The 11,458-nt window shown below is 42.6% G+C and overlaps 1 protein-coding gene across 1 annotated transcript; it reads left to right on the top strand.

The window, feature by feature from the left end:
• The first annotated feature begins 7,626 nt into the window (after nucleotides 1-7,626).
• Nucleotides 7,627-11,200, top strand: degs2 (delta(4)-desaturase, sphingolipid 2). The gene is made up of 3 exons (XM_072458195.1): nucleotides 7,627-7,748; nucleotides 9,783-10,525; nucleotides 10,801-11,200. The coding sequence occupies exons 1-3, from the start codon at nucleotides 7,667-7,669 to the stop codon at nucleotides 10,954-10,956; spliced, it is 981 nt and encodes a 326-aa protein (XP_072314296.1). The 5' UTR covers nucleotides 7,627-7,666; the 3' UTR covers nucleotides 10,957-11,200.
• Nucleotides 11,201-11,458: the final 258 nt, after the last annotated feature.

Genomic DNA, 11,458 nt, shown 5'->3' with positions numbered 1-11,458 from the left:
ATTATCAAGTCTCGCGAGATTCATCGCCGATACGCCAGTGAGAATGACAGTTTTTTTTCTACTACTCAGTGTGAATGAAAACATCTTCATGGAAAATCAAATATTTTTGACTTAATTTAGTCCACACTATCCTACTATCCTATCCTCTTACAGAATACTCAATAACGGCATGATAATGGATTTTGTAACATATTCAGATACTTGCTCAAATCAGAGAATTGTATTCAATTCCTTCACATTTAGTTGCATTATATTATATATTTTTAGTCATATTAATGTATTCCCCTGATTTTAGGAAATAACTTTATTCTGAATACACCAAAAGAATGAGTAACTGTACCAGAATACAATTACTCTATATTGGTATTCGCAAGACATATTTTTGGTACATGTATTCACTTCCCACTTGTTAGTTTCCAGCACATTGGATGACAATAACCCAGCTCTCCTCTTTCTCTGGATTAGTAAGGCTACAAGAGGGCCATTTTCTGAACTCGACTGACCTGATTGACCAGAAGAGGGCAACTCCCATGACCATAAAAATCAAACATGACTTGCTGCTGTGTTAATCCTAAATGGATATCTATTAAATGCAGCTCTATGATCAAACGAAGATGCTTTTCCCCACCCACTCCTCCCATTGACCAGCCTCTGTCATGCTCTGAGTGAGTGATTAGTGGATTTAATCAATCACAGTGAGGTGTAAACTTTCACAAGAAAAAGATGCCTTACCTCCTAGTGCAGGGGTGTCCAACTTTTTTCACAGAGGGCCACATTTTGAAACTCATACGGAGCAGAGGGCCAAAGACAACCTGACAATGATGTGAATGATTCAAAATGTTGCATTTGACATAGTTTTGATGAGCTTTTACATTTTTAATAAGACTTTGAACATTACCATGAGGACGGTATTACATAAAAATATTAGAATTATATCATCATCATCATCATCATCATCATATCATCATCATCTCATCATATCATCATCATCATCTCATCATCATCATCTCATCATCATCATCATTTCATCATCATCATCATCATCATCATCATCATCATCATATCATCATCATCTCATCATCATCATCTCATCATCATCATCTCATCATCATCATCATTTCATCATCATCATCATCATCATCATCATCATTATTATTATTATTACATTTTCCCAATTTTACAGTAAAAAGTACTATTTTTTGTTTTTTGGGCCAATTTATCAGGAAGCCTGAGGGACTACAGAAATTAGTCTGAGGGCCGCATTTGGCCCCCAGGCCATAGTTTGGACACACCTGTCCTAGTGACTTAAATTGGTGCAACAAGATATGCAACATACTTTTAATATTCTAGCATGATGCAGTAATCCATTGTGTGAACTGCCCTTGTGGATGAATAAAGTATCGTTATAGTTTCCATAAATGCACAATTCTGATAAGGTTAATGCCCCCTTGCTCTTTCCACTCCCTATTTATGCAAAGCTTCTCAATTTGCTGCCTCTTATATATTTGACTAAATACGAGGCCACAAGAACAGTTTCTTTCTCTCTGCCATCGGACTTATGAACACTTAACACCTGACACTTAACAATTATTCAACAAATACTATTCACTTTTTGCACTATTTCCGACCATCTGTGAAAACATTTTTACATACTGACACCAAGTTTTTTTATTTGATTTTATTTGTTCATACTTAATTTATGCATGCCTTAATTTATGCATGCCTTATTTGATTTTATAGACTTATAGATTTTATACAATAATAATAATAATTATTATTATTATTATTCATTGTTGTATGTTGCACATTTAAGATTCTGATTTCTGATTCTGACAAAAACAACAACAACATGACAAGTGGTTATTGGGGAGGGGCTAAGCATCACATTCAGACAAAAGTGCACAGACAATTAACTAGACAACTGTAAGTTTGATAATTCAATAGAAAATGAATGTACAGCTACAGAAATGATAAGCAATACATGTTGTGACTGTGTGTACCCACTTGTGTAATTTAGTCTTGTTAACCTAATAAAATACACATTATGATGCGTTTTACCCTAAAGTTCTCAGGTAAATTGGACCGTGCCTTTCAGTTAAAATGAGCCACCATCAGACATATTTTTCAGCATATATTTAGATGGTTCAAAAATGTTTAAAATATGTTTATTGTGAATATATAGACGTTTTTTAACATTATTTTATACGCAAGAACAAGGAGCTGGATTCATGCTTATTTAACGTTTTACATGTAAGCTGAAGCTAGAACTATAAAAATATAAAAATATAAGTTTGCATCCATCAAAAAATAAACTAAACATCTCTTTGAGTGACTTTTAGGTGACGTGAGGCTCATTTTACCTGAACATGTGGCTCATTTTACAGCTCTTCTCAAAAATGTCAGCGAATGTTTCAAACGCTCTGGGGCAAAGATAATAGCATTTAATTTTCTCAATTTCACCCCAAAAATATAGTAAACAGTCCTTAGTACCAATAAAAACAAAAAAACATTGTCCCAGGTAAAAAAAAATACCCAATTTACATGACGTCACCTTTATTATCATCACAGTCACATACATTGGCAAGTGTTGGCAAAACATCCTCAGATACCGCGGTGAAGTTAGTTTCACGTTGGACGTTGGACATTCGCCTCCGCAACTAGAGCGGGAGCTTCCTCTGAGTGTGCCCCGCCTGCAGTAGCTCGACGCACTGAAGTGCCGCTTGGTACGCCAGTTAGGGACCGACTCTAAAGTACCGTTTGTTTAAAAATGTGTTATCTTAAAAAATATCAAACGTATTTAAATTAAAAAAAAAAAAACAATATTGAGCATGAATCCAAGTTGCTAATATTAGATAGAATAGTCCTTTTGGGCTGAAAAATTAACCCTTTGTAGATTTTTAAAGAATGTTTTTCGTCAAAAAACAAGGATTTTTTTTCCGTCAAAAATCAAGGATTCTTTTCAATAGCTCCTAAGTTAGCAAACCTAGATAGTAAACGCTAAGTGATTATAGTAGTTGTGGTCTCCAGGTATCACGCACACCTTTTACTTTTTCAATTTAACCCTTTGTAGAATTTTAAGGAATATTTTTCATCAAAAAACAAGGATTCTTTTAAATAGCTCCTAAGTTTGCAAACCTAGATAGTAAATGCTAAGTGATTATAGTAGTTGTGGTCTCCAGGTATCACGCACACCATTTACTTTTTCAAATTAACTCTTTGTAGATTTTTAAGGAATATTTTTCGTCAAAAATCAAGGATTCTTTTCAATAGCTCCTAAATCGGGTAACCTAGAAAGTCAACCCCAAGTTATTATAGTAGTTTGAGTGTCCAGGTATCACGCACACCTTTTACTTTTTCAAACTGATCCTTTGTTGATTTTTAAGGAATATTTTTCGTCAAAAATCAAGGATTCTCTTCAATAGCTCCTAAGTCAGCTGACCTAGAAAGTCAAACCCAAGTTATTATAGTAGAGTAAGGAATATATATAGAGTAAGGAATATTTTTCGCCAAAAATCAAGGATTATTTTAGCAGTTAGCAAACACCGTAGAGTTGCTGAACTGACTGATAAACGGTCAAGAAAACGGCCTGTGCTACTGGACCCTGGACCACAGAATGTCAGCAGAGCTTTGAGGCCTTAAAAGCCAAGCTCACCACGGCCCCGGTACTTTGCCTACGCTGACTTCTCCCTCCCATTCATTCTGGAGGTTGGTGCAAGTCATGCTGGATTGGGGGCAGTGCTCTCCCAGGACCAGGAAGGGAAGGTGCGACCTCTTGCGTACGCCAGTCGAGGCCTGCGCCCGACTGAGCGCAACATGTCCAACTACAGCTCCATGAAGCTAGAGTTGTTGGCCCTTAAGTGGGCCCTGACTGAGAAATTCAGGGAGTAACTGCTAGGACACAAATGCGTGATCTATATGGACAACAATCCCCTGAGTCATCCCTCCTCAGACACACTGGGAGCTATTGAGCAGCACTGGGCCGCCCAGTTGGCCTCTTTTGATTTTGAATTAAAATATCGTTCAGGTAAGTGTAACCAAAATGCTGACACTTTGTCTCGGCCAGCCTGGCACTTCCTTACAGGAAGTTTTTGTTTATAAGAGATCATCTACTGAAAGTGTTTTTCAAACTTCCAATAAGTGATCTGTTCTTTTCTTCTGTATCTACCTCTGTATCTACCCGTCAATGAAATTTCCCCATGTGGGACAATAAAGGAATATCTTATCTTGTCTTATCTTACTCCGTACCACCCAGCAGGAAATGGGCAGTGTGAGCGGTTCAATCGAACACTTCACAATATGTTGCGTGCTCTTCCTGCATCCCGTAAGAGGGACTGGAGTGGTTGCTTACCCCAGGTGCTCTATGCATATAACACCACTCCCCACCAGTCCACTGGTGAGTCTCCATTCTTCCTGATGTTTGGGCAAGAACCACGTCTGCCTATTGATTTCTTGTTGGGTAGGGTGCAAGACCCCGTGGGGGGGGGAAGTGTACATGAGTGGGTGTTACAACCACCTGGCTCAACGGCAGCCAAACAAAGAGGGGAGTCCACACAGCACTCACAATAATTAATAGTATATTTTTATTATAAATAATCAGGCCCTGACAAAAGAAACTAATGTATCTGTGTAGATGGCAACTAACTAAGTGTAGTGTGATATGTATCGTTGCAATGAAAATGTGCAAAAATAAATAGAAATAAAACTGTGCTGCCACACAGTACAGCAACCAGTCTTGGGGCGCGGCGAGAGAGAGAGAGACTGCTCCCACCAGCCTCCCTTATATCCAGGCTGGCTCCACTCAAGCCAAACGATCCTAAGGTGTGTTAGGAGGGACCTGCAGTGGAGAGAATCACCTGGCAACCAGGAGAGGGTGCTGACTCCCATTGCCCAGGGAGCTGACACCCCTACAGAATCCCTAGGTTCGTAACAGTGGGTGAAAAGAGCACCAGTCTTCAGGTGGCTTTCAACGGGGCAAGAGAAAGATTGCGTCTGGCGGCCTCACGCAGAAAGGCAAATCATGACCAACGGGTCAGAGATGTGCCATTTAAGGAAGGCCAGCTGGTGCTACTTCGCGATTACAGTGCAAGGGGTTGTCGGAAGACCCAAGACCTGTGGGGTCCTCAACCTATGTTGTCCTGCAAGCCCCAAGGGAAGATGGTGTGGTGTACACGGTGAGGATCAACAACCAGGATCAACAACCTTGGTTTGTTGATCCACAGGATCAACAAACCAAGGTAAAAAGGGTCCACCGATCCCTGTTGAAGGCCCTGCTTTGCAGTGACTCCCCTGCCACTGTCCCTGGTGTGAATCCTCCGGATGCACCTGTAGCACCAATCGTAGAAGATGAACAGTCATTTGAGGATGATTTGTTTTTACAGCCGCCGGTGCGGCAGCCAACAGTTGTGCCCCAAAACTCCTCCCACGTCCCATTACACGTGCCGAGTGCTCAAGAACCATTAGTTGCTCTCCCCACCGTGGTCACTGACCAGGCTCCGCCAGCAATTGACCCTGTGGCCAATCCTGGCTTCAGCGAGGCATCTGTACGCCGGTCCACTCGCACGACCGCTGGCCGATACCTAAATCCCCACCGTATTCCAAGGTCCCTAGTTGAACAACCATCCGGCCAAGGTGCTCCTGTGTCATCCTCCAGACTGACACAAGCAGTTTTTAGGCCTTGGTGTTAAGTTGTGTTTCATCGTCGGGGCGACAATGCATTTCGGGGGGGGGTGGAATGTGGCAATATGGGCTGTAGAGGCCTGTGCTGAGGGTACACTTACCTGCCGCTCCGTGGCGCTCAGCTGGCAGACTATTCAAGCGCGCCCTCCTCATCTGCCTCTCGTTTCGCCCACACGCTCTTCCGGCCTTGGTTGTTGGCCACTCCGTCCTCCATTCCAGGTAATGACAATCCCGCGGCTTTGATTCATTCATTTCACAAAATCATGAATTAAATTCTTCCGGTAGTGCCGCTGCAGTGCCACAGGCACCCATAATCCAGTCCGGGGCTCTGGCAAATCACCTAGCAGGTAATGAACTCCCAATTCTACTCAGTCATTCAGTTTCAACGCTCCTAAATCCCGGTTTGCCCCAGATACACCGGTCAAGTACACCCGTTTGGCTTTTAACGCCTTGTCCATGACCACGCGCCGCTGATTGCGGCGAAGGCGCTGTTGTGCGGCAACAGCTGGCCAACGTTGCGTGCGCTAGTCCACTCAGTTTGGATGCAGCCTGTGGTGTGGAGCAATCCCATTGAGAAGCTAAGGAAGTATCGTGTTCTACTCCGTCAACTATGCCCGGTATGTGCCGAGAATTTATTTAGATCAGTTTCGATTGAATGTAGTAATTCCACTGGTAATATTGCAGGTCTCCTGTGGTGGTCCGCAGCGGCTTGGGCACGCCCCCCTCTGCTGTTTAGTTCCTTCTTGGCTTCTTTTTGTTTTGTTCCTGCTCTGTTCTGATCCTGTATTGTGCCTATTTTGCCGTCCCGTTTTGTTCCTGTTTCGTCCCTATTTTGTTCTTATTTCGCCTACTATTATAATAACTTGGGTTTGACTTTCGAGGGTTAATTTGAAAAAGTAAAAGGTGTGCGTGATACCTGGAGACCACAACTACTATAATCACTTAGCTTTTACTATCTAGGTTTGCTAACTTAGGAGCTATTGAAAATAATCCTTGTTTTTTGACGAAAAATATTCCTTAAAAATCTACAAAGGGTTAAATAGAAAAGGTAAAAGGTGTGCGTGATACCTGGAGACTACAACTACTATAATCACTTAGCATTTACTATCTAGGTTTGCTAACTTAGGAGCTATTGAAAAGAATCCTTGTTTTTGTTTTTTGACGAAAAATATTCCTTAAAAATCTATAAAGGGTTAATTTGAAAAAGTAAAAGGTGTGCGTGATACCTGGAGACTCAAACTACTATAATCACTTGGCGTTTACTATCTAGGTTCGCTCATTTAGGAGCTATTGAAAATTATACTTGTTTTTTGACTAAAAATATTCTTTAAAAATCTACAAAGGGTTAATTTTTCAGCCCAAAAGGACTATGCCATCTAGGATTAGCAACTTGGATTCATGCTCAATGTTGTTTTTTTTTTTATAAATATGTTTATATTTTTTAAGATAACAAACGGTACTTTAGAGTCGGTCCCTAACTGGCGCACCAAGCGGCACTTCAGCGCGCAGCTCCCTGTGTCGAGCTACTGCAGGCGGGACACACTCAGAGGAAGCTCCCGCTCAAGTTGCGGAGGCGAATGTCCAACGTCCAACGTGAAACTAACTTCACCGCGGTTCCTCAGATTCCAATCTCACAAATTGCGGCTCCCAGTTAACTCAAATATGAATTAACCTAATCATTTTGCCTATTAAACAATTAGCTTTGACGTTGCAATTTTTTTTGCCTCTTTTGTGTCCCGCGTGGTTTCATTAGAGATTGCTGACAGAAGCCTGGTGCGCGCTGGACCTCGGTGGATCTGCCAGTGCGCTAATTGGGGGGCCCCTCTGTTGGCTGTGAGGCCCCGCGCTGCCCGGCCCAGTACGTGATGACTTTCTGGGGGAGGGATCACACCTTCCACCGTGAACCCGGGCGTGTGGGTGTGTCAGGTGCGGGACTCTGCTGACACACAAGGCGCAGCAGCCCTGCCCCGGAGCCACACCGCGCACAGACATGGGGAAGACAGGCGGGAGAGGAGACTTTGAATGGGTCTACACTGACCAGCCGCACACGTCGCGCAGAAAAGAAATCCTGGGTAAGTTCACTCTGTTTTTACACTTGCTCATTCCACCTGTCTGTTACTATTGCACTTGTTTCCTTACAAAAGAGTTTCCGGTTAGACCTGTTTACTGGCTCTTGTTTGACGAGGGCAGAGGTGGATGCAGGCACGAGACCCACTGTCCAAAGTCATCTCAAAAACTGTGCTTATTTACAGTGGCAACAGATTATAACCTCCTGTCTTTTTTATTGAAGCATGTGAGTATCAGATTAAATCCCTGACAAACCACACGGAAGTCAGTCAACTTTTTCCACCTCAGCTCATCCCAGGCCTAGTTGTGTAAAGCTGAAGTGATGATGAATATTCCATGACCGCATTTTTCGCGCGTTTCTCAAACTGGGGTCCGCGGGCACAAGCAAAGCCGCATCAGATTTGACCAGTGGTGTTTCTGTAAACCTACCTGGCCCTGACAATGGGAGCGCGCTGGTAACAGGTGCAGCCACAACAGTACCCCAGGGCTGTCCTGGTAACAAGACACATTCTGCGCTCCTGACAAACGCACAATGCTATGAATGAGCTGAGAACAAAGGCACGCGCAAAGATAAGCCAACATTCGCTAATTCAACAAACCACATTGGCTGTCGCATAAACTAAATAGATCCACGGAGCTCTTACCAGGTCTCTATGGGATGTAGCCACTGATTTAAAGTGTGGTTATTGTGATTCTAAATTCTGTGTTGCATGTGAGCTGTGGTGTGTAAAGGAAGTCTCCAGAAAGGCGATGGGCAGTTTGACACCAGTGATTCCTGAATATTTTATGCATTTGGTTTTAATGTGTGACCCCGCCTCATCCCACAACAATAACAAACAGCCCCCTCCCAAGATGTGGTGTGCATTGTTTGGGCTGAAGGTGACTGGAGTAGAAGCCAAGGCTTTGTGTTTGTCTCTTGTTGCGGAGCAGGGTGTTCTGCAACAAAACCTTTAAGCGTTACACTTGGGTTCGTCACTTTTGACATTATATTAATATTTAATGTGTGTCAAAATGTGAGCACCAACACCACACTCGGGGCATCTCTCTAAGGCCCGACCTTTGACTAAAGAAAAAACTAAAAAAGACTAATTTCCTTTAAAAATAGCACAACATTATGTCTGTAAAAGGGTTGAGATGAGACAGTTTGGGCCTACAAGAACAAGCAAAGACAACATTTTGACAAAATAAAATTGTGTGGTTCACTTGACAATTTGTCAGTATTATTTTTTATTTTTTGCTGTCATTCATTGTAGCACTGCTTGTTGGATCTTTGGTTTTTCAAGCAGCACTTCACCCTTTTTGTCCAAGCTAAATGTAAACACAAGGAAAAATTGTATCACTGGATAATTTCCCACATGTTTGCTCAAACTTGCACACAAAACATATCTATGAACTATTCGATACAGAAACCGGAGAGCACTGAGAGTTAGGCGGGCCGATGGCTAACGTTTAACTGAACTGGGCTTGGCCACTGAGAGACCAACTCTGAATAGGTATTTCTCTCCTCTTAGTCGACTTTTCTATTTGTTACTAAGGTGAAGCCTGTTTGCATAAAAAAAACTTTACACAAGTTACATGAGCCCAGCAACAGCCATATTTGCATGTTTTCAGATGTATGGGAATATCCTGGAGCAAACTACATGTGAGTAGGATTACAAATCACAGTCCAAACCACTTTTTCATAAAGAGGTCTACAGTCAGTTATTTATTTTCTAAAAAAACAAAACCAAATGAAATCCTAAAACAACCTATAGATGTTCAACCTACAACACACTGGGCAGATCCTTGTTCCATGTCCCCCAGCAAAACAGAAACAACACTTCTCCCAATTAAAGAGCCACAGATCCTCCCAGAGGATCCACCTGCGACAACCTGTGATCTGACACATACTGCTCTTGTTGCCTTCCCCTGTAACGGCACAAACACACACATACACAGTAACCCATTGTTTTTTGTTCTGCTCCCACCAAGAACTAGGTTCTTTTTCACCTTTCTCATCCTACATCTAGCTATATTTATGTTTCTTTTTGTCTCTGCAGCAAAATATCCTCAAATCAAGTCTCTGATGGGCCCAGACCCCCAACTGAAGTGGGTGGTCTCTGGGATGGTCCTGACGCAGCTCCTGGCCTGTTATCTGGTCCAGGACCTTTCCTGGAAATGGGTCTTCTTTTGGTCCTATGCATTTGGGGGCTGCATTAACCATTCACTCACGCTAGCCATTCATGACATCTCTCACAATGTGGCCTTTGGAAACAAGCTGGCCAAGTGGAATCGCTGGTTTGCCATGTGGGCCAACCTTCCCATCGGATTGCCTTATTCAGCTTCATTCAAGAAGTACCATGTCGATCACCATCGTTACCTCGGAGGGGACCAGCTGGATGTGGACATCCCCACAGACTTGGAGGGATGGTTCTTCAGCACTCCTGCCCGAAAGCTGGTCTGGCTTTTCCTTCAACCCCTTTTCTACGCACTGCGCCCTTTGTTGGTCAACCCCAAACCAGTCGGTCAGCTGGAGCTCCAAAATGCAGCCGTTCAATTCACAGCAGACTTAATTATTTTCTACTTCTGGGGCATTAAGCCTATAGTCTACCTCATAGCAGGCTCCATCCTAGGCATGGGAATACATCCCATCTCTGGGCATTTCATTGCTGAGCATTATATGTTTCTAAAAGGACATGAAACCTATTCTTACTATGGGCCGCTTAATCTGATTACTTTCAATGTGGGGTACCACATGGAGCACCACGACTTCCCAAGCATACCTGGCAGTAAACTACCTCAGGTGAGACTCTGACCACAGCTACTCAGACACAGGTGGCTCCAGTCGCAATCTTTGTTTATGATTAGTGTTATACTTTGTACGAAAATATAGTTTGAACCACACCACTAAGTGTGAGATAAGGCTCCACTAATGTATTACTACTACACAAAGGTATGTTCTCAATAGTGTAATCACCTGAGAAAGTTAATGATTAGACCATTTTTCGTGGGGCTGGTAGTACTAGTACAGGTAGTACTTAATCCTTCACAGTTTAATGTCATATTTATTCTTGGCAGGTAAAGCAGATTGCCTCAGAATACTACGACAGCCTGCCCCAGCACACGTCCTGGACCAGGGTGCTGTGGGACTTTGTGTTTGATGACAGCATTGGGCCGTACGCTCGGATCAAACGGGAGTACAAGCTGAGCCGGCACGGCAAGAACACGGACTGACTCTCTGAAGAACCCTTTTTCTCACATGTTGGGCCACATGGTTTATATGAAGTTCTCTGCTGGAAATTATTTGAACCAAACTGAAATGTATGTTTCAACACATTCAGAAATATTAGCTTTGAGTGCAAGATATATTACTCACAACAGGTACCACTTTAGTCATTTCAGCCATTTCCCCCTGATTACAGCTATCAAACAATCACAACCACATCAACAATATAGAAAAAAGAGAGGATTTTCCCCTCTAGATGTCGTTTTGTCCCATCTCAGTCTTAACATCCATCCATCCATCCATCCATTTTCTACCGCTTGTTCCCTTTTTTGGGGTCGCGGGTGACTGGAGCCTATCCCAGTGACTTCGGGCCTTAGGCGGGGTACATCCTGGACAGTGGCCAACTTAACATTTGATGTAAATATAACCTTTTGTTTTGTTTTTGCCTAATGCTATTTAATACTAGATATCTTTATTAAAAAAATAAAACTTGCATACTGTTAAAGTCTT

Source organism: Eucyclogobius newberryi, unplaced genomic scaffold, assembly GCF_026437365.1.
Source record: "Eucyclogobius newberryi isolate DKJ021-1_F unplaced genomic scaffold, fEucNew1.0.hap1 SCAF_21, whole genome shotgun sequence".
Lineage (NCBI taxonomy): Eukaryota > Metazoa > Chordata > Actinopteri > Gobiiformes > Gobiidae > Eucyclogobius > Eucyclogobius newberryi.
This window is presented reverse-complemented; position numbering and strand designations above follow the sequence as displayed.